The sequence below is a fragment of the Phyllopteryx taeniolatus genome, chromosome 3, assembly GCF_024500385.1.
Source record: "Phyllopteryx taeniolatus isolate TA_2022b chromosome 3, UOR_Ptae_1.2, whole genome shotgun sequence".
NCBI classification, from domain to species: Eukaryota; Metazoa; Chordata; class Actinopteri; order Syngnathiformes; family Syngnathidae; genus Phyllopteryx; species Phyllopteryx taeniolatus.
Window position 1 is genome coordinate 23,424,026 of NC_084504.1, and position 23,329 is coordinate 23,447,354.

The following is a 23,329-nucleotide window of genomic DNA, read 5'->3' on the forward strand; positions in this document are numbered from 1 at the left end:
ATGGGTATATGCAAAAAAAAAAAAAAAAAAAAAGAAGCCAAACAAAACACAAAACACATGGGGGAAGCAAGGGATTGAGGGGAATCAACTGATGCCAAGCCATGTTGGCCCACTGTAACCCAGATGTCTTAGATTTCGTCTTCCTTACTTCATGTGTTATCCATCCATTTTCTACCCCTTATGCTGCTCAGGGTCCAAGGGAAATTTTGTTCCTTGAAATTTTTGGTTGAACTCCAAATTGTTTGACCTCCCAACTGTTTATTTTCCATTGGTCCACTATTGGGTGCTGTGAGTTGTAATTGGTTTGGACTTTCGCTCTGGCATGCACCTCAGCTACACTCTCCCCCCCCAACATGGAATGAGGGATGTCTGGCTTTTCCATAGTCTGCCCACACCTTATCTCACACCCTCATTGGTGCACTGGAAATACATTACCACAGTGCCCTGTGTCACCCCTGGAAACGAGCTATTGAACTAAATACATGTCTGCACCTTTTGCTATATCAAGTAATGTGTGTGTGATGGTGTACTTGTGCACCACCATTGTGTGCTAGAGGTGGAAATAGGGATAAAGGAGGTGGGGGGGGTGGCTCGCAGTATTTGAGGCGTAAGAGGGGCTTTGGTGCAAGAAAGGTTATAGAGGTGGAAGGGGGTGGGGGGGCGCTGAAAATGGTAATAATAATTTTCTCTGCTGCTGTATGAAAGAGATTTGGGGATTTATAAATATAATGAGCAATGAAGAGCCTGAGGATGATGCGTTTGCGGGTGTGTCTATGTGTTGCGAGAGTAATTGAAGAATAATTCATTTAGCTGTCAGACGTTTTAATCCACAGACGGAGGGACGATGAAGGGCTTGTTGACCTCCAGTGGGGTTGAGCGGGCGTCTTGCATCTTGTCTGGTTATTGGCCAAGCAAGTGCCACTGTACTGTCTGGCGGCTCAACCAGCGCTCTTTGTTGTCTGTATGCGCGCAAGAGCGCACGTGCAAGTGTACATACGCCGAGCCTCACACAATTCGGCGCTCGCTATCTCCTCCTGAGCCCTTCCTCACTACTGAGTTTGTTATCAACACCAGCACATGCGGGATTAGTGGCTGAAAGGGAGAAAAAAGGAGTGTGTCAGAGGAAATAAGTGATAGACAGTAGAGGGGCACCTTACAGATATAGACAGAAACAAACACACACACGCACCCACACACCCATCCATCCATGACTGCACAATAGAATTTATTGTTGACACCAAACATGACTTTTCCAGTTTATGCCTCTCTCTTTTTGTTTTAAATATTCCTATCACAATGTTCCAGATGAAACGTTTTGGATTTTTTATCTTTTGAAAATAAAACACAATTTTCCCTAGGGATTCCATCCAATTTGATACATTTGTTGTAAAGAATTGATCATTTGTGTGAAATGAATTGGACTATTTGGCTGCAACCAGCAGATGTGCTGTTGATTCAGTCTTAACTAGTTTGCTGTCTCAATAAGACCAACATGAAATTAGCTATAGGAATTTAAGCTCCATTCACAAATACTTTTTGGTGGAATTTATCCCCAGCTATTTGCTGAATACTAACCTATTTGCACTTTTGTGCTCTTTCTAAAACACCCTAAGATGCCACAAGATGCCGCCAAAGTCCGGTCTAATTGGTGTCAAGGAAGTACTGTACAGTGGTGCCTTGACTTACAAGTTTAATTTGGTCTGTGACCACGCCCTTAACTCAAAACATTTGTATTTCCAAATCATCATTGAAATGAATGGAAATGTCATTAATCTGTTCCAGCCCCAAATTGTCCTCCTTCTGGTATCTGCACCTTGGCACCAGGGGGCAGTATAATACAGACAAAAAAGTAGTATTAGTTGTTTTTGGCAGAGGATAAAGAAAATTACCCTAGAAGTATTATGTTGTATGTCTACATATGTTGCCTCACTGTTTGTGATCAAATATCCGTTGCTTAAATGGTTATAACAACACCACGGCTATCGATGGTATTCGTTAGCCCATTTGTGATGTTTTGCATTGTGTGTTAGCTTGAAGCTAGCAGTGATTCCTAAGGCAAAAGTTGTGTTGTTGTTTAAAATAATTTGATTGTGTTTTTATGTTTGGTTTGACAACAAGCTCCAACTGGAAGTGGCAATAAACAGCTTGAAGCCTTTTTTTAAATTTATTTTATTTTTATTTTTTTTTAAAGAATTGTTCACAATGTCCCAAACAGCTGTTTGTTGTAAGATGAGTTGAGTTTGCTGCCACCATCTAGCGGTCTTATCTCAAATTTTAGTTTGCAAGTCAAAGCTAAAAATCATCCAAGCAAAGGCTCATATTTCGAAAGATTTAAAGCACTGTATGTTGAAGTGACACATCTCGAATGAGAGATAAAGTTTCTGTGTCGAGTAGCGGTAAGCCTGGGTTTTTTGTGCAAGATAGGGGAGTCTTGTGCATGTACCCGCGAAATTCCAATACATTTTGTTTTTTAAATCACATCATCTGCAAGCCATTTATTTACAAGGGTAGTGCTTTAAGATGTGAAATTATATTAAAAGTAAATAGTGGGGCATTACTGTAGAGCAACAATGGAGAGAAAAAGTATAAAGATAATCCATTAATTGAAATTTCATTTTTAACTCATATTCCTGTTGAATTGATCAAGGCACTTTCGGTCAGTCTCTAATATTGCCATAATTTGAGTGTACTAAAGGGTAATTTAAGGATTTTTTTTAACATTTGAAGACAAAATTCATTTTGTCAAAATTAATAAAAATGATGATAAAGATATGTTTTTAGCCAACGCATATGGACAAGGGAGGATTAAATTTTGGCCCACTCTGTCTGAATGAACTCTCCGGGACTCTTCGACACGGATAAGAAAAAAAAAAAGTGTGTATGCATGAGTGCCCACTTGTATTTGACACGGCAACACTCATCTCACCTTTTTGGCCTCCGTTGCAATCCTGTCTGACACAGTCTGCAACACACGATGATGTCTGAGCGGAATGTGTAATGGCGGCAGTGCCACTGCTGCCGCCGCAACAACACAATCGCACTTGTTGTGACTTTCAATTCCTCTTCAGAACTTTGAATGTTAAAGTGACTGTCTGAAGTATCTTAAGTCTTGTTTGCTTTGCACCACGTTTCCAGGAAAGTTAACTTTTTTACATGTTCGCATATGCATTTATTACATGCATTTTCTTTTTTTATGTACTCATTGGCTAGGGTAATAGCTACATTCGGTCTATAAGGTGACTTCTTTCCATCGCTTTAACCCTTGCGGCTTAAACGGTGATGCTTATTTGTGGATTTCCCAGAATCCGCAAGCATCACATTTGGTCTATTATAGCTTCTTATTTGTTTATTCTTAGCTTCTCTTCAACTAAAATTGTGTCCACAGTTCATTCTTTTTTTTTATTTTTTTTTTTATGAGCTCCATGTTGATGCCTTAACTGTATAAAAATAAAACCAAAAAATCCAATCTGCACACATCAAGCATTCAGGTCGGTATTCTGATCTGATCTGCTCTGCTGAATCGCACACCCTCATGCCAAAAACGGGACGGAATTCCCTGTGACGCAGACTTCGAGCACCAGCGGTATTTTTGACTCAGTGAAACTTTGTGGTTTTTTTTCATGTTTATTCGGGCCTGTAAACCAGTGTGGTTTATTTGTGAAAAATCTTTAGATCAAGGAAAAATACTAAGCAAAAAAAATTGTCCCAATTTTACGGTACTATGAATGCCAGGACAGTAATAGGCAATGTCACATTGTAACGCAAGAATCACCAACCGTTTTTAAACTGAGAGATGTGAACGGCAACCAGTTTGATTTTACATTGTCAAATGACCACCTCTACAACACACCGTACCGAGGAAATCACAAAGTCCCATAACTGATGAGCTTTTTAGAACAGGCGTCGAGGCTACTCATGTGGCCTGTTGCCCGTGAACACCATTGGTGGCCCTTACCCTTGTTGTAAAGGAACACGACGGAAGTGCACCAACTGCTTTTGCCTGCTATTCTGAACCAAAACTGGTTTGAATATCCTTTGTCGGCAGGTATGGGTTAAGCCTATGATACAAGGGATTAATGCGACATGCTAGCAGTGTATGAAATGTATACTTTTTGCTGTGTTGTGAGCACAAATGCTACAAGAGAACTGTGGTCCACCATTGTTTTGTTGTTCTTTCAGCCTCCAAACCACTGCAGCCATGAAAACAAATTGCCAAAATAACAAGGTTTTTATCCATAAAAATGGTATTCTCGGTTAAATCCCAATTACCAATTAACCAGCGCTCTGAATTAGCAGCTCATGGTTTCCTTGTAAGCTCTTTTGTACAAAAACAACTGTCCCTAGTGAGGTTTGATGGACAGCACCTGTCTTGAAGTCCTGTAGCTTTGTGGTTATGACATCATATCCTCCGCATGAGGTCCACCAGACCCTAACATCCTGCTTGGCATCGCATGACGCACGAGGTTGTGTAAATAATGAAGTAATAACGCAAGAGTTGTAAGTGAGTGTGAACTACCTGGCCCTATAACACAGGCTTAATGCAATAAAGTGTCAAATCACCCCCCTCTAATATTGAACTCCCCACGCTTATAGCCAAGGGCGGGTGTACTTTTAACAGCATATTTTATTTTTCTTTAATTTCAAACGGCGCTTTGCGTTTGACCTCAGACTCTCATTCTTCCTGCCTGAAAGAGGCTCTAATTGAAGCCGAGCCAGGAGGAGCACCCCCTCCGGTCATGTGCGCCAAATTAAATAATACTCATTTCATACAGAAATGTGCTGCTACACCCATTGTCTCACGTATGAGACGTTGTCTCATCAATCTCTGTATGTGAATTGATTACACGTTTTGGGTAGGAAACAATGGAGAATTTGTCCATAATTTAGATCCAATTGACTGCAGAAAGATTTAATACTGCCTTCGCACACATCAGACTTCATATAATGAGCCCCTCCTGCTCTTTTCAATCTACATTTAAATTAAAAACATGCCTTTAAGACATATGAGTATTGGTCGTTAATTTACTGATTGGAGATTAATTTATTTTTGTAAAAAAGGTTTGATTCATTAGAGCAGCATGAGTTCATAGTGTGCAATTTTGTTCCGAGAATCTCCATTGTATTTGTGCATTTGAGCGTGCGTTCGGAATATTCATAAAAATCAATGCGTGCATTAATTTGTGCACCAGCCTGCGTATATTCATGCGTGGGGATGCCAGGCAGGCCTCAGAGCAGCTGGATTTTGCAGGTTTCTGTGTTTTTATGAACAGCATGAATAATTATCCAGGTGTAGCTGCCAACGCTTGGGAGACATGACGAAGTCTGCGTGGTCACAGGCAGCAGAGAAAAAAAAATCAACTGAACCCACAGCAAAACCCCCATTCGTGTTCACTTTTTTTAAAGTTGCTTTTTCATTCTACCTAAATCACTGGCTTTGTTTTCCTTCACTGGTGTCTACACCGTTTCTGTTTGTTTTTCTTCCTCTGCACATACATTCCTGTGACACATGTCAGCACGAAATGAACTATTTCACGAGTGGAAGTGATTAAATTCGATTGGACCCGTTAAAACGTTTTGAGTCAAATTAATGTAATCTGTCAACTATGAGAAAACAAATGTCGGCTTTAGGTCCTGTCACATTATGTGGGTCTGAGTAATTACTGAAAGGTTGTTCTTTTTTTTTTTTTCTTCCATTCACCAGCTTGCATAGCTGGCTTAAGAAAGTTCCAGTTTTAGCTGCCTCCTCCCTTTCACCAACACATATATTTACTATTTTCGCCCACCTAGCTACACTACGGGCCAATCGAATCTGACTGTGGTTGACCCCATTTCCCATTGGTTAGCCACATCAATGAAATGCACTCCATTGGCTGTAGTAGCAGCTCGGTTTAGCCGACATAAGCAGTTTTAAATTTAGTGAGCAAATACGACTTTTGTCCTCGGGGGGGATTTCCTTCAGGTTTAATCACATTCATAAATTTTCCTTCAGATTTAATCAGGTTCATAAATCTAAATATGTGTGAGGATATGTAATGGTCACATGGCAAATCTAATTGGATATAATGACACGCACACACACAGATCAGGTTTATTGTGGATGAATAATTCAGATTGTTTGTTTCAGCATTGGCCACAGGGGGCCGTAAAAACTTTTTTTTTTTGTGAGAACATAAGCTCATGTTTGTGCTCGTCCGCATTCACCTACATGTTTAAAAAGCTAGCCACTTATTCACTTGACCTTCTTATTCATCACCCCATTCTACAATGCGCGCACGCACACACACACACACACACACACACACACACACAAGCTGTTTATTTTCCTCACGGCTATTCAGCATATACGGTGCATACGGGCGGCTCTGTGTTATCACTGTGTTCTGTGTTATCACTAAAGCCTAGGGAAAAATTCAGTTTCATGTTTATTTCATGCCTAACAAGTTTAAAGGTTTTGATAGCACTCTTCTGACGGTTAGCGCTCTCAGCATGCGAGGAAAGACGCTTTCCATGTGTGATTACTTCACACAATGAACCTCTGCCGCTGCGTGCATTCATGCTGCTGCTTTATATGTCAAAACCTATGGAGCCAACAGTGGTGCTCAGTGATCTTAACGCCCAATGTGAGCTTGTTTTCTTTTTAGCCTCGGCCGTGACATTTAGCACCCCGCCTCCCTGGTGGCCGCCTGGAATATGCCTCTTCTATTACCTTACCCGCATCAACACGCATGCAGTTAAATGTGCGTCATTCTTTTTCAAAAGCGAGAGTGTTTTTTTTTTTTTTTTTTTTTGGGACACCGTGCATGTCAGGAAGCTAAGATTTTGACTACAGGATTAATCCTGGGACCTCTTTGGGGGTATTCAGATAGGAGAGAGGGATTATTTAAAATTGGGGAGATGAAAGGAAGAAAGGAAGTGTATGCACAAGTATTGGTTCAAGTCCTGCCACCAGTTATGGAAGCACATATTGGAAAACTAACTGCCAAGCAGACCCTTCTTATGCTTTGATGGCTTAGTGTTGAAATTGAACACATTTTGAACACAGTCTTTTTAATTGGTGTATGTGTGCATAAACATCATAGGAGAAAGAGACTCAAAATGTTTTGGGGGGCAAATTTTCAAAAGGATGATTTTTTTCAGGAGTGCTTTATAATTTAGCTAAGTCTACATTCCTACCATTCCATAAGTCAAAATGCACACTATCCACTTTAAAAAACAAACAAATACAAAAATACTTCCGTCCAATAGATGTCTATTTACCCATCAGACAAAGGGTAAGAATTATAACAATTATCTCAATTCCTAGTCAATGTCCTTGTTAAACTAACATTAAGTTAACTGCTGGGCCCATTTAAACTATTGCAAACACATTGCTACTCAAAACCACAGTAATGAAACATGTAAACGTTATGTGGAGACTTTCATGACAATTAGCGCTTCCAGTTGACTATCACAACCTTTATTGAGCCAAGCCACAAATTTTATATTTGAAAAAGCTCACGTCACACCACCAAACAAAAATGTAACGAAAAGTAAAAAACTGTGGCACCTTGACGTCCAAGTTAAATTCATTATGTGACCAAGGTCTTGACTTTTATACTTATCAAAGGAATTTTCTCCATTGAAATGAATTGAAATGTCATTAATCTATTAAAGCGCCCCAAAAAAGGCCACCATTTTTTTTGGTACGTGTTTTTGATAAAGCAGAATAGCCCTGAATTGTATAAAAACATACCAGTAATAAAACATTATATAAGAGGATGTAAAAAAATGAACTGATTTTATAAAGTGTAAGTACTGTTAATTAGGACAAACTGAAAGTCACAACAGTGTTGTACGTGTGGCTTTAAGGGCGTAGTCGAGTTGCGCCAACTTGGCGGGTTAGGTCTCTGGTCCACACAAGGATTTCAAAACAATTTGAAGAGATTTTTTTGTTTGTTACAGACCCCACAGATGAACATAAAAAAAAATCAGGTGTTTAACAGTTTTGGTCGTATTGTGTGCGGTATGTGCCGATAAATCTCAACACTGCACACCACACACATAAAGACTCTGTTCCATCACTGATCTGTAATCTAGTCCGCCAAGACAGAAATCTTGCGTCATCAAACGTTATCTAACAAAAACGAAGAAGAAAAGGCATCACCCGGGAAGCACAAGATGCAAGACGAGGGGAGGGAATGACGGAGGTTTTGGAAATTAAAATAAATTTTTTATTTTTATTTTATTATTATTTTTTTTTACAGAAGTATTCCAAACTATTTCATGTCATGACTCGGGAGTCTTCGGCTCCCCACACATATGAAGATTTTTATTCGTTAATATTGAACGTTTAATATTTAAGATTGTCGACTCCCACCCATTTCGGACCCTATTATGTGGAAAAATTCACTCTTAACACACCTCGCACCAGAAGATAATGTAATAGGATAATCAGAAGTTTCTCATCCTTGGTAGGGAAGGGACAAAATTGGGACGGAAATATCCCAATTATATTTGTGTGTACCAGGCCTTAGTCTTTGTGTGAGCATCTGATTGTGAGTTTTTGCCTAGCTCGATGTTGCTGTGTGCATCCATTTTGATGTTTCGGTGAGCTACGCAACCTCCTTTTTCCATGCAGTGTGCCTTGGCTCGCAACATTTTCAACACAAATCCTGTAATTAAAACTACCTTACCATGTTTTTAGCTTCGTAACCTGACCGTCCTGGACCTGCGGCACATTTCTGAGCTGAACAATGAGACGGTAATGGAGGTGGTGAGGAAGTGTCGTAACCTCAGCTCCCTCAACCTCTGCCTCAACTGGAGCATCAATGACAGGTATGTCAGGCTGTTCTTTTCAGTGTCTCTGTGTTACGCACACGGTGTCATTTTGGGATCCCGTCAATGTAGGCACTTGATTACCACTGATAATCGGGCCTCACACAGTCAGCAGTTTAAGTGTTTATTTCTGAGAAAATTGTGACATCGGTATAGCTTGTTGATATATAGAGGCCCAGGCATATACTTACTATACCATGCTATGCTATGCCATGCCATGCCAAATAAATCCAAAACAATGACGCCTTGTAATCTTGCAATATTAAGGCAAGCAAGCAAAGCAAGTTTTTCCCCCCCAGAAATTAGCACAATTTTAATGTAAGCCCGCAGAAAGGGGGGGGGAAAATGGCACATAAATAATAAAAGAGAGGAAAATAGTTACAGAGGGTTTTCCCTAATCTCCCCCCCAAAATGGCTCATTAGTGTCTTGATTGACAAATAATGTGTTGACTGTTACAATTAGTCTCTTTTTTCTCGTATCTATGAGCTGACAGATGTGAGGCATTAATACAATATTTTAATCACATCTTTGACATCTCTACAGTATTCAAAATTGCTAATTTGTTCATTTATTGGTGGTTATATGAAGAAACGTTTTGGCTACTGATTGATAGTTTGATATGATCTTCCATTTGGCATTAAACTAAACGTTTCATTAATGGCAACATGGATGTTTCATTAGGCTGATTAACTTTTTAAAAATACACAGCCAATGGAAGATAACACACTCATGACACACATCTGAAGAAGAAGAATCCATCTTAAAACCCTGAAACAAAAATTATATGAAGCACATTTTCTGTGTTTCTTTGTCACTCTGGTCATCTGTCTCCGCTGCTACCACCATCTGCTTTGGGAGACGGGGGGCTGCACAGTATTGTAGCAACAAGAGTAAACCATCTCCTCTTTTATTTATCACCCCGTGTTTTATTCATATGTTTCAATTTAATCTATCGATTTGCAGCTACGGTTGTTGCTCCTTCGCCGACTGTGCTCCCAGTCTAGCTCAGGAGTGTGAACACAATATTGAATTTTAACGTGGTGCACATGGTGCAACTGTGTGTGTGTGTGTGTGTGTGTGTGTGTGTGTGTGGAATCATTCTTGCACTGACTTTGCACCAGACACGTGATGGGAATGAGACGGTAATACCCTGCCTACCTCCTTTCAATCATAAAAACATGAAGTTTGAATTGCACGCGCCCACTCACACACACACACAACGTGGTGCATTGATGCCGTAATGATATTCACTGAACTGGCTCATTGGCTCAAGACGTGCATGCATCTGACTGGAATTGTCCGGATCACCCTTTGGGAATATTGTGTGTTTTAGCTTTGAGGGTGACTGAGGTGGTCAGCCGTTCTTGATGAATCTTCCACCATCCATTTTTAAAATCCACAAGTCGTAGGTCCAGTTTACTCTCAGTGCCTCCTGGACATTTCAGTGTGTTTATTGTTGTGTGTACATGTATGTATGTGTGTGAATGTGTACATGCCGACTGCTGCTCAAGGGCTGAAAGCAAATAAAAGCCTTGCAGTCGTAAGATGCTTTATTGTTACTCTTTACAGTAACACGGCTCGATGCATGAAGGTGGGTGTGGATGCTTGTATTTAAAGGTGTGCGTATGTGGGTGTGTGAGAACATGTTGGATTTAAAGCACCAATAATACTGCCACACCGGATCGTGCTATATATTATGTGGTGCGTGCTTGCATCATCCTAAAAATGTTCAAACTCAGTCAGGTAATAATAGTATTTGAGTTCTCCCGCTTTCACTTGCAAATGCAGTCAGGTTTTCCCGGTTTCATCATGCATGACTAGAGCTTGCAAGCCGCTATGTGATGACACTCCCAACAACAGCTACTTCTATGAAACACCTTTGAGATACACCTCTGGAACTAAGTTGGCCTGACACTTGCATATACTGTACAAGCACAATGTCCCACTTCCTCCCTGATATGAATATTAAATACCTGAAGGTATTTGCCACAGAAGCAAAAGTTAAAATGCAGCTATTTTGCTATGGACAAAATTTTGATTTCGAGACAAATTTGAATTTTTCATAGCAATCTACGAGGTTAAACCGGCAAAGAAGTGAACAAATGTGCATTCAATTCGATACATATGTTTTAATGATTAATAATCCAGTGGAACCTTAAAAAACAGCCTAATAGGTGCGGTTTGTCGTCCGATATAGCTGATTGTCCTTTACATTGAGGCCATATGCACCAAGTTATGCCCAGTTCAGTATAAAGTTGTTGTAAATAAATATTAAAAAAAGTTTGAAAATGTTTGAAAGTTTTATATTCTATCCACCTTTACCACGCTGGTGTGCTTGGTCATGGTGGCATTGTAGACATACAGTGCTCGTCATGGGCGAGTCGCTGTCTTGAGCCGTGAGGAATTAGTGTGCTTCCTAGTTCCAAATCCGTTGCCAAAGGCGAATGGCTTGACAAAAAAAAACTGTTATTGTACCAAAATAGCATGTTCCAGACTCCAGAGTGTTTTGTATTCCTCAGAGTTAACACTGCCGCCATGCCGCTCTCTCTCTCTCTCTCTCTCTCTCTCTCTCTCTACGGCACAATAGATATAACCATCATGACATGGCCGCCACGTCAATGCCCCTGACATTCAATATGGCTGCCACTTAGGTACGGGAGCCACATCTTGTCATATTATGTATCTGTGACCAGGAAAAACGTCAGTGCCATTCTCTGCTTACATTGCGCCACAGCGCCAGTAAACAACAGCGGCCAGTTCTGGAACTAGCAGACTTTGTCAGTGGCAGTTGAGTGAAACTATTTTTGGACACATTGTTCAGTCCCGACGGTCCGTTTTATCTGATTTCTGTTGTATCGCTTCCACTGTAATTACAAAGGAAAAACAATACAAAGAAATTAATGGCTACATATAAATGTAAATATAATACTAAAAATACTTAATGCTAGTCGTAATTTGTCTTATTTTTTATTTTAGTATTTTACAATAGGCAAATCTTATTTGCTCATAGTTACCCACTTGCTTTATATGCCTCAATATTTATGATGCCAATGCTCCAGCTCCCAGCCACTCAATCTGAAGCTTTACTCCTTACTAAAATTTTGGCTCGCAACACAAAGCAAAAATAAAAAAATTACCAAGTCATGGCTCATAAGTCTAAAAACTCTTAAGTTGGGCACTTGTAAGTCAAGGCACCACTGTATTCTTATACTGCTGCGCAAACTAATGCATTGTGGGCCGTGCGTAACCTGTGGCAAACTATGGACCCCCTTTACTCTTATACACCAAAGCAGTTACAAACCAGTGTGACGTGCATGTGTTTCAAGGTTTTGCAGGTCCTCTGTGTCATGGACATCAACGCGCACAGGCATGCATTCACAGACACACACACACACACACACACACACACAGTCACACGCACACTCTCACACACACACACACACAGTTGTAGGGACGCATACCAACAGCTCTTGCTTGGCATCACAGTGAAGACCAAAATGACTCGAGCCCTCTTCACAATAGTCCTCTGAAGGCACAGCAGGGTCAGAAGCAGTGTGAATGCTTCAGTGGGATGGCACTTGGCCAGGAGCAGGTAAACAGGCGCAGGAAATGACCCCTTATTTCCAGGATCAATTTGTCCCCTGATAAGAGGCCATTGGAGAGATACAGCCCTGTGGGTGGTAAAGTACTTGGTCATTTTTCTTTTGCCGCCTCTTTGTTTTTTTTCTTCCCTTCTCACTTGTCTTTCATTTTGCGCCAAAAGAAACACTGCGCCATCTGGATCTCGCCGATCCTTCTACGTAATGGCCGCGAATAGCATCCACGTAATAAAGTGAGAAAAGATGAACAAATCAAGACTTTTCCTGCGTCGCACGCCAATGGGCAGATTGCGACAGTGGGACGTCAATTTTTGGTCACTGTCATTTCTCGGCATGAGAGGATACAATGGGCTGCATGCGCGTGGCGTCGAGCGGGCCGGTTATTTCTCGGTATCGTCTCTAGCCGTGATAGCTGGCCAAAGTGGGAGCGACATTTTTCAAATTTCACAGTTTGAAAATTGGGAGGAAGCTATGATCAAAGTGGAATAGTTGAATAGATGCCTGAGTTTTCTTTCATTTTTTTTTTATGATAGCTGTTTTTCCCCCCCATCTTCAAGAGTCTTTGTGTTTTATACCTAATGGATTTGTTGACTGTTCACACACTGTTTCTTTTGTGTGGTTACAAACATTGTATTTGTCTTGAGACTGGAATGATTCTTAGTGATATTAAAATTTGATTTGTACATACAGATGTTCAGTATCATTTTTACTGTCTGTGAAAAAATTTAAAGCTCGGACAGTTTAAGAATTGTTTTCTGTGTAATTGTAATTTTGATCATTGCCTTTGTTAAAATGCCCATAATCCAGTGTGTGTGTGTGTGTGTGTGCGTGTGCATGAATGTGATTGCAAATTTTTGTTTACTGTGGTAACATTCCTTCACAATAAAGCAAACTGTCAATACAGTAGTGGAGTCAGACAATGTACAGTAGTGGTTCACTTCCTTTCTGCGGCCATCATAGGTTCAGTTCCCACTCAGGGAGCGTGTGATTGTAAATGTGATTGGTTGTCTCTCTTTGTGTGCCCTGTAATAGACTGGCAACCAGTCCAGTGTTTGTTTGGCCTTTGTTTCAGAGTCAAGAATAAGTGGTATAGAAAATTGATGGATGTTTGTCCACGGAGGTCAAGGGAAATTCTTAGCGCTAACATAAGGTTACCTTGTCGCTGTGCCTAACTTCTAGACGCTGTTGTATACTACTCCCCAGTCTCCACTTCACTGCAGCCGTGCATTTTCTTGCTGTCTTCAGTCTTCACTCAAATGTATTTGTCTCCACTGCCACATGGTTACTACAGGACATCTTTCTTGTCATCCGTTTTTTAGTGTGTCTGGTCCCAACTGATATGTTTAATGTGGTGTGGTTCTTGGTTGTTTCCCGTTGTACTATTTTGAAATGGAAAACCGACAATTAGACCAGACCCCAAGTCAATATTGGAGTGGAAATGGGATGTAAGCTTCCATGTACAATTGGTGTCCACTTCCGTCAACATTTTTAAAAAGTAGTCCAAAACCTTTTTTTTTTTTTTATTAACGATTGTTTATTGCTTTTTTGATTGTTCGTTGTCATATGAACTGCATAACGTTTGTGCTTCGGCATTTTCTTTTGAATTTTAACCACACAAGACTGTGGGAATCGTCTCTGTGAGAAGTGCCAAAAAATAACATTTACTTACTTACTCCAGCCAACTATTTTATCTGAGCTAACCCCTTTTCTGTTGTGTTTTTTTTAAACTTATTTTCTAAATGCCAAGCAAAATGTCAGCCGAGCCCTTAACAGGGAGCGACAGACATTTGTCTTCGTCTTGTTACTCCACCATCTGTCTCTCTAGATTTGAGGAGAGTTGCTGAGGGGCGTTCCCGATGTCCTTGTCACTTCTTTTTTGGGCTCCTCTGAAACCTTCACACTTGCATCAGTGCTTTCTGCTCCTCACCGTTGCATGTAGCTCTCAAGTGAAAGTCATTGAAGGGACTTTCATTATTTATATTACAAATCTAGGTGCTGGTCTAATTACTCATGTGTGAGGTGATGCTCAAAGTTGGAGGAGGGAGGGGCGGTAAAGTTGTGTTCTGAAGAGCAATTCGGCTGCTGGGTTGTTAGACATGATGGCAAGACAACACTTGTTCAATGAACCTCACATAGCCAATCAACACTTTGCCCCGCCTTGTTTTCCCATCTTGGTTTCTCACACTTCATCTCTCCTCCAGTTGCCTTTCTCTGTTCTTTACACTCTCCCGCTGTCAAGCAAACAAACGCTTAAGTGATTATTTTTGGCAGGTTGCATGTGAAGGTGCGCTACGACAAACACGCTGCCGCGGTGCTTAATTTTGAGTAATGGCAGCGTCAAACTCCAATGCCTTTAAGTATTCAGGATGGTGACACAAAGGCAAGAAGTGGAAAGAACTAATAGGGCCCCTACATTTTCTTTTGACCTGCAGCATCTTCCATCTCTTATTATAACCAATTAACATTCAAACTCGCTTTTCTTTTTTAAATGATGTTGCTTAAGACTACTTCTCATGAAGTGCGCACCGTCACTTTAGTGCTCTAGTCTATTTATTCTTGAAGTATACAGTTAGGTCTACAGATCTTAGGACATTGACACAATTCTCATGTTTTTGCCTCTAAACACCACCACAATGGATTTCAAATGAAGCAAACAAAATGAGCTTTAAGTGGAGTCTTTGAGCTTTAATATGAGAGTATTTACATACATATCAGGTAAACAATAGGTTGTGTATGCGTCTCAATTTTTAAGGGACCAAAAGTAATGAGATAAAATAACAATTATAAACTTCCTTGTTAGCAAATCCCTTGCAGACAATTATAGCCTGAAGTCTGGAACGAATTGACATCACCAGATGCTGGATTTCTTCCCTGGTGATGCTTTTCCTTCATTTTTGTCTTCAGCAAGTGAAATGCATGCTCTATTGGATTCAGGTCATATGATTGACTTGCCCATTGCATAACATTGAACTTCTTTGCTTAACAAAAAAAACCAAACAAACAAAAACAAAAACCTCTATGGTTGCTTTTGCAGTATGCTTCGAGTAATTCGACACCCTAATTAGGACAAGGGCTATAAAAGATGGATGGATGTTTGGTATCGTTTAAAGCTTTACATATCCATGAGCTGTCCCTTCTCACTTCCATTGTTAAATCTCTAACGTGAATGTCCATCTTCACTGCTTTGGTCTTAGATCATGAAGCGCCCAAATGCAATTCATTCCAAGGAAAGCCATGCATATCACAGCTGTGTCACTGCATTAGACGCTGGCCTTAAAGTGCTATCATCTAACAAAATGAGTCAAAATCCTGACACTGAAAGCCATGCTAACCATATTCTTGACCCGTGATGCCAAGAATTATTGTCTCAATTTTGTTCAAATACATCTTCCTCCTGTTTCCCTGTGTTTGGTCATGTTGTCTAAATTGTTATTGCGTTGGTCGATTACCAGTGCAGGAGAAAAGACAAGTAGCCAATGTAGTAAACATAATTTAAAGACCTGAAGATGCAACATGTTTTTTTCCAAAAAGAAGATTGCTACTGAGAGTGATTTTTCTCTTATTAGATTTTCTTGCTTTTATCCAGGTTCACCCTTTTTGGAGGTTTTATGTTTTTCATTTACTTCCTTTCTCAAGGTTACTTTCCTGTTAAACGGACCCCCCCCCCCGACTGGATTTATAAAAAGTCGATTCCAAAATGTTCCACAGCCTAATTTCCAGACTTTTTCAGGCAAGCAAAGGGCATGAGTCATTTTGATCGTACCCTCTTGATTTATTATTATTTTATTTTGTCGTGTATGATTTTTAAACCAGGCCAACATAGTTTCAATTTAACACCCAAAGTCACCAGGGCATGTCTTTGAGTACATCTATTTAGGCATATGTGTAGATACTCCGGTTTTTGGCCAGGCTGCATTAGGCATTTGTGTGTGTGTGTGTGTGTGTGTAAGTAAAGTACATATGGCCACAGGACTCAGTGTGACTCCCGCCAAGGAGCTTGGCTTGTTTCCTCAGGCCTGTGAAAGCCGAGACTGCATCCATTATTCACCCTGCAGATGGTTCTGTGTGTTAAAAGTGATCGGCGTCACTTAGAATCAGTCGGTCAGTAGGTAATGCCATCTTGTTCTCATGAAGTGCTCCAATGGCCAGGAACCACAGCAATGGACTCTGTGAGAACATGCATGGTCACCAGGCCCCAATGAAAAGGCAAAAACCAAGGCTCAAAATTTGTTTTCAAGCCATTTGTGAGATGTGCTTTCTCTATTCCATGTTCATTCTGCAACAGCCATCACCCGCCCAGCATGCGCTCGGTTCAATTTAGTTCAAAATGGTTCAAATGAAAAGGACCATGCCAGGGAAACAAACTACAGCGTTCCCCCGCTATAGCACAGATGTTCAAGAGCTAGCTCATTTTTATGGGTTTCTCCAGTATGCAGCAAGTCCAGATTTCGAGTTGCGCCCATTCAGTGTAATAGCACGTTGTGCTGCAACCTGCCTGGCTGCACTGAGGTCTATTGGAAGTGATGCAGTATTATTAAGAGCAGGAAGAGGGCGCTGTAATGCAGTACCACCTTTTTCCATTTTAATAACCGTTCCCAGAGAGCGGGGAAAATATCTTGCTGATGTCGGGCCGAAAACTCCCATGTTCAAATGTGGTCAATTTCATTTATTTTTTTAACAAATCAGTACTATTGGTCAGTCCCCAGGTGGGTATGCCAGCTTTTCGAATCATTGACCAATATAATGTGTTGAAAATAGCTTGCTCTCTTTGGTAATGAAATGTTAATGGCTCACTAAACTGTTAACGAAACAGTTTTTTTTTTTTTTTTAATTTCCTGAAAAAAGATAGTTTTGGAGATGTGAGGTTTTCGCACGACACCACTGATGTCTGTGAGTGTTGCTGTAGGGTATGTTTGTATGTATTGCTGCTTTGTTTGTGAAAGAAGCAGTTGTTTTAAGGTTTATAATTGCTGTACCGTCTATGCTTAGTTTCGTTAGCCCCGTCTATGGCATTTCACATTGTATGTTGGCATTAACCTAGCGGACTTTCATTTAGTTAAATTAAACGGTTTGGTTAAACATTTGGGTGTTTAACTATACAATGTTGAACTCTCTTTGGTTTTGTTGCTGTTTTGCAGTAAATTTAAACTAGGAGTGGCAAGTAGCTTGACGCAAGCACACTATACCTCATATTTGGGGAACTCTGAGTGAGAACAGGTGCTAAGGAATACTTAGTGTTCCTGCAAAAAAGTGTTTTAATAACTAAGTGTGTTTAAAGGGAGGAGTAAAGCTATTTAAACAAAAAAAACAAAACACTTTTTAAAATTGATTGATTTATTTATTTTGCAGGTGAGTCTGTAACATATCCGCAGTGATGAATGGGGGGTTCACTGTACAGTCAAACCTCAGTTCACGAGAAAATCGGTTTATGAACAAGATTTTCGATCAGATCTTAGTTCAGTTCATGAAGTATGCTTCAGTTTGTGTACAGTTACAGGATCCATGTTGATCGCTCTTTGTGCTTTCACTTGCGTTGTAAAATCCAGAAGATTTACCCTTTTTTGCTGTTGGTTTAAATTAGCCCCGAGTATGGCTCCCAAGAAAGTGAGAAGTGAAATTATAATGCTATGAGGAGTCCTATCGTAATATTGTTGAACAAAAGGAAAACACGTATATAACACGTGACGGGTGTTGGTGTTTCTGATCTCGCTATGCAGTTTGTTGTGGCGATCATCTGCACTATTCTTTAGAACATAGACACAGTATAGAGTTCATTTATGTCTATATAATTTTTAACTAAACCCAAAATACTGGGGCTGGATACGATATCCATTCATATAAAAGGGAAACATTATCGGAATGAATGAAGTTTGTGAACCGAGCATGGATCCAACTTTGGTTAGTATTATTGTGTACAGGTTGTTTGGGTTACAGGTGGCAGGCAGCAGACTCCGTGGCTTATTGTGGTCGTCCATACTGTGAGGTCAGAGCGCCGCCTGTGTAATCTAAATGGTAAAGAGACCGCAGGGCTCGGCTGCTCTTGTTCCACCATGTTGGAGACCTGGCATTTGGCCCTGGTTTGAGGACCAAAGCTGTAATTTTCCTTCTTCCTCTGTTCTCTGGGGGGCCTTTGGAGAAAGCCATGTTGAAAAGTATTCTTTTATATGCTTATCCTTTTATGTCCTCCTTCTTTATCATCAATTGCGCACATGTCCATGTGCCCTTGTTCTGTCCTGCCAGCATGTGGTATGAGTTTGCCTTGTTCTCGTTCTTTATTATAGTGCTGCTTTTATTGATACCATCCCTCTCCTTTGTCTTCCTTCTTCCGCTCACTTCCCTTCTTCCTACACATCCTCTCACTGCTGTTCCCTCTTCATCTATTAACCCCACGTACCTCCCTGCAGCGTTTCCCCGCTCGTTCTGCGCCGCTCTCATCGGCATGATCTCTGCTTTCTTACCCACGGCACATCCGCCGCCCCGCAAATGAGAGCAAGGAGAGTGCGAGAGCCAAAGGGAGAGCATGATGCAGGGCCCAAGGAGCGGGGTTTAATAAAGCCAGCCTAAATGAATTTACTGCTTCCCATTGAGCCACTCGCTCCACAGTAGCCGACCGACCCAGCCGTTGTGTTTCAGGCCGCCTGCTCCGTTCCGCTACCTGTTTGTCACACCTCTGTAATTAGTCACCACTATTTAGGAGAGTAATTGCGTTTTAGAGCCGCGCTCTGTTATGGGAGCCTCAAAAGCGAAAATGTTTATGCAAATGCTTCTGAATCAGCGGCTGAAATGGAGAAAATTACCCATGGTGTCGAGTGCTGAAGAAATACACGGAGGTCATTTTCATCCAAAGAAGAAGAAAGGAAATTGCGACTATCGTTAAACGGATGGAGGACGTCTGCTTAGATTTGTTCACTGGGATATTTGTATACAAATCTCAGGGGATAAACAGAGCGAATGTCTTTGCTCCGAGACTGATTTACTCTTTCAAATTGCTGTTTTAAACGATGCCCTGTGATGCAAGTTTGGAAGTAAATTGGACTTATTATTAACTGCTGTTGTTGCTCACCTGGTTTGTATTAGACGGTCCTGGGGACAAATACTGTGCTGATTGCTATTCCTAGTGTGCGTGCGTGTGTGTGTGTGTGTGTGTGTGTGTGTGTGTGGGGCCTAATGAAACCTGCGAGTCAGCTGATAGTTTGTAACCCCTCCGGTTTAAAAGGAACTCTGTGACAGTGGCAAATAATTAGTGAACTCTTAGGAAGTTTGCAGTGTAGTTCCAAGTTACCAAATCTAGCTTTAAGGATGTTAATAAACTCAACATGCCTGCTTAAAATGGGAAAAGAACCTCATTGCCTGTGTGTAGTTGTTGTACCTGCATTTTGAATCTGTGCACAGGCAGGTTGTTTTGTGTTCAATAAAGGTTATAGTTATATTGGATATGTGTCACTGGAAAGTAATGTAAAACGGAAAAGAAAAATACCACCTGCACACAACTCTGAGCAATACTATTAGCCAATGCGAAGGTGTTTTGGCTGGTCCATCGGTATTATATCTTAACTCGTTCACTGTCGTGAAAGTTTATATTTGTCAGCTGTAATCCAACTGTTAACTTTTTCTTTTGGTAGGTTTGGTGCTGATATTGTGAAAATTACACAATATTCTGTGGGACTTGAAAGCGAAGTCAAAATTCTCAGCCGGGCCCCATGGCAAGAACAGTGATGCTTTTCTTCTTAAGAATCACCATAATTTTGACACAACCTCTTAATACTGATACATTACTATTTTGTTGGGACTTAATGATAACATTCTCTAGACACACCATGGAAACATGGGCAAGCGTCCCGCTGCGTTGGAATTTCTTACCACCTCATTTTATTGAAGTTGTAATTTTTTTGGCCAGTCAGACCTCTTTATATTTTAGAGTGAGGAAAAGGTTGGTGTGAAGAAAAGCATTATAGCGACAGTTATCCTGCCAAAGAACTTAGGGTTTCTATCGTCTTATTTATAAGTTGTACCCGGCCGGGCCTTTTGGCAGAGTGATCACACCTCTAAACCCTCTAAGACATACTAAAAAGTATGTTTTCCTCCCCTTTTAATTAACATTAGTTCAAGTTTGACAAATCGAGGGTGCTAAATGTGTCAGACCTTCAATGTTGACTGTGTAGAACCTGAAGTGGGCTTGGACTTATCAAACACTCTTGACTCTTCAAGCGTGCCAAAGCTCCTATATTTTATGTCCACTTCCATTACCTTTTAAGCCTTCGTCAGGTTGCGGTGCTGTGAAGCGGACACCAGTCGCCGCTGGTAGCAGTGCTGCCCAACTTCCAGTCTGTTCAGCTTATGCCACCACCCTTCAGAGATTGGTAATAACGACAGTATTTGCTCAGACTTATACATTCTCACCTCCCTGACTTAATTTCCCCCCTCCTCTCTCACACTATTCATCTTTCTGAATTCATAGTTTGTTTTTCCCCTCACTCCATCCTCGTCTTCCTTTCTGGTGTCATATTTTCCTTCGTTAAAGCAATGACTCTTTAAACCCTCCTTTGCTCCCAAGGTCCCATCAGATCCCCTCGAAGCCAAGCGCTATTAAAGAAGGTCTCTCGAGCTCAGCTGGAGAGCCCGTCTGTGTATGTACAGTAAGTGTGGCTCTTTGCTGGTGCATTTAAGTGTGAGGCCACAGCTATATGGGAAAATGTTAGTGCATTCACATTGATGTCGGGGTTATCTCCTTTTTTGGTTTCCAGTGAGAGCTTGGACTCATAGGTTGCCTGCGGTGCAGGTAAGAGGGTTTGCAAGACCAAGCTGCTACACGGAGATGTTGAAAAGACAAATAATGTGGCGCCAATGACCTTGCGGTCTGGAGTTTTGCAGGCCTAATGTGACAGCACAGACATGTGCAAACAGAACTAATGAACACACACGATTTCCTTTACATACCATCCTGTTTTAGTTCCCTGAGAAAAATCATTATGACGCAATATCTAAAGTCGAAGTCGACCCGCATTTTTTCCACTTGTGGATTTATCAGACTTACTAGTGGCCTTCCAGGACATCACATACAGCCATCACTGTATGAGCTGCTACTTTTCCTCCGAAGAAAATGGTGGCCTTGTTTTTTCTTCTTTCTGCTTTCTTTCTTGTTTGTTTTGTTGGAGCTGTCACTTGCGGGCTGCCCTCACCTGGTAACCCTTAAAAAAAAAAACAACAAAAACTGTGTCTTAAATGTTTCTTTCTTTCTTTTTCTTATTTCTCTCCTTAGCTATAATCCAGAAAATAATGTGTAGGAAATGTTTTTTTAAAATGGTTTCCTTCAGTGGTAATGTGTGCAAGAAATAGACTGCAATTCCCTCCAATTTCAGAGAGACAGAGATTGCTTTGAATGTTAATGGGGGAATTTGCAATAAAAAAAAAAATATATATATTTCTTAAAAAAACATTGACTTGACACTACTACACGATAAATTTGATCTGTCGCCTAGTTACTTTGTAACCCCAGAAAAGCACCTTACGTTTAATTGAGTGTTACTTAAACATTAAATGTTATCATTTGGAATGTTTTTATTTTATTTTACTTTGATTTTTTTTTTTACGTGACCATGGGGGTGTGGCTTCGATGAGTGCGGCCATCCATGAGTGTGTTAATTTATCGTGTACTACAAGTCATAGTGACTGTTTTAACAAAGATTATTTAATTCTTGTTTTTTTAATTTCCAACTACCCTTTAAGCGCTGACTGTTTACAAGAGTTTTGGTTTTGCTTTCATCACCACCTCTGACGTCCGACCTTCTCTGGCTGTATCAAGAGATTTGGATGACTGCATCAGAACCAGAGCCACATTCACTTCAGTCAAAGTTGTTCTGAATTTTTAAACATATAAATGTATGCTGTGCACTAGTATGTAGAGCATATGTCTCCACTTGGCTGTGAGCAAACTGAAATCTCTACTGGGACTGATTAAGGGTGCACTCACACTCAGCATTCCTGCCGTGCTTGTGCACGCTTGACTCCTTTGATTTGTTTGACTCGCTGCACTCAAGCATGGTAACTTCCCTGGACACAGCACAGTTGCACCATGTGATCTTGGGCATGGAGGAATTACTCGCGCACCATCACTTGGATGGACGTCCATGTCAGTTATTAACGATAACGGCCACTTCACATACCGTAATTTCTCGTGTATAATGCGCATTCCTCCCCTCCCCCCCCAAAAAAAGTGCCAAAAGTCAATAGTGCGCATTATACATGGGTATAGCAGAAAATGGAAAACACCTTCCCATTTTATAAATGTATGCCGCCATCTAGAGGTTATGAAAAAGCTGTACACATTCATTCCAAAATGCCACCGCCCCCTAGGGGCTATGAGAAAGGTGTAGCCTATACTTTCATTCCAATATGACAGTATGACTGCATGTATGTACAGTTGTGCTGATAAGTTTACATACCCTGGCAGAATTTGTGAAATATTGTTTATTTAAATATGACTGAACTGGAACCATCATTAATTTCGTTGTTTTGTTTATTGATAATGCTTTTCTGAAACGCTTGACCGTTTAATTTGAATCCCATTAAAATAAAATGGTTGGATGTCAGTTAACTCTAAAAAAAACAAAAAAACAAAAAAACATTATGCATAGAGGCATTGACGAAGTTAATGCAAATTTATTTTGTTTCTTTCTTGACAGACACTCTGTTAGTATTGCGTCGTTAAGCATGTGAGAGTTAAACAGAGAGAGGGAGAACTGTCACATTAGCAGATTAAATTAGCTTTAATGTGACGGCTGCTTGGCGTGGCTACTTAAATATGATGGGCCATTAGCTATTCAGCCGTGCCGCTCACTTGATGCACAGTATAGAAAATGCAGTCGTGCAAAACCCCTCTTCGATCCGAGCCTTTCATGCAAGGAATAAATGCTGA

At 40.6% G+C, this 23,329-nt stretch overlaps 1 protein-coding gene across 1 annotated transcript in view; it reads left to right on the top strand.

Annotated features, from left to right (window-relative positions):
* fbxl17 (F-box and leucine-rich repeat protein 17) overlaps window positions 1–23,329 on the top strand; it is a 238,433-nt gene that overhangs the window by 84,999 nt on the left and 130,105 nt on the right. Inside the window, exon 8 of the mRNA XM_061767764.1 lies at window positions 8,684–8,814. Coding sequence (XP_061623748.1) covers window positions 8,684–8,814 — 131 coding nt within the window. The remainder of the gene's footprint in view (window positions 1–8,683; window positions 8,815–23,329) is intronic.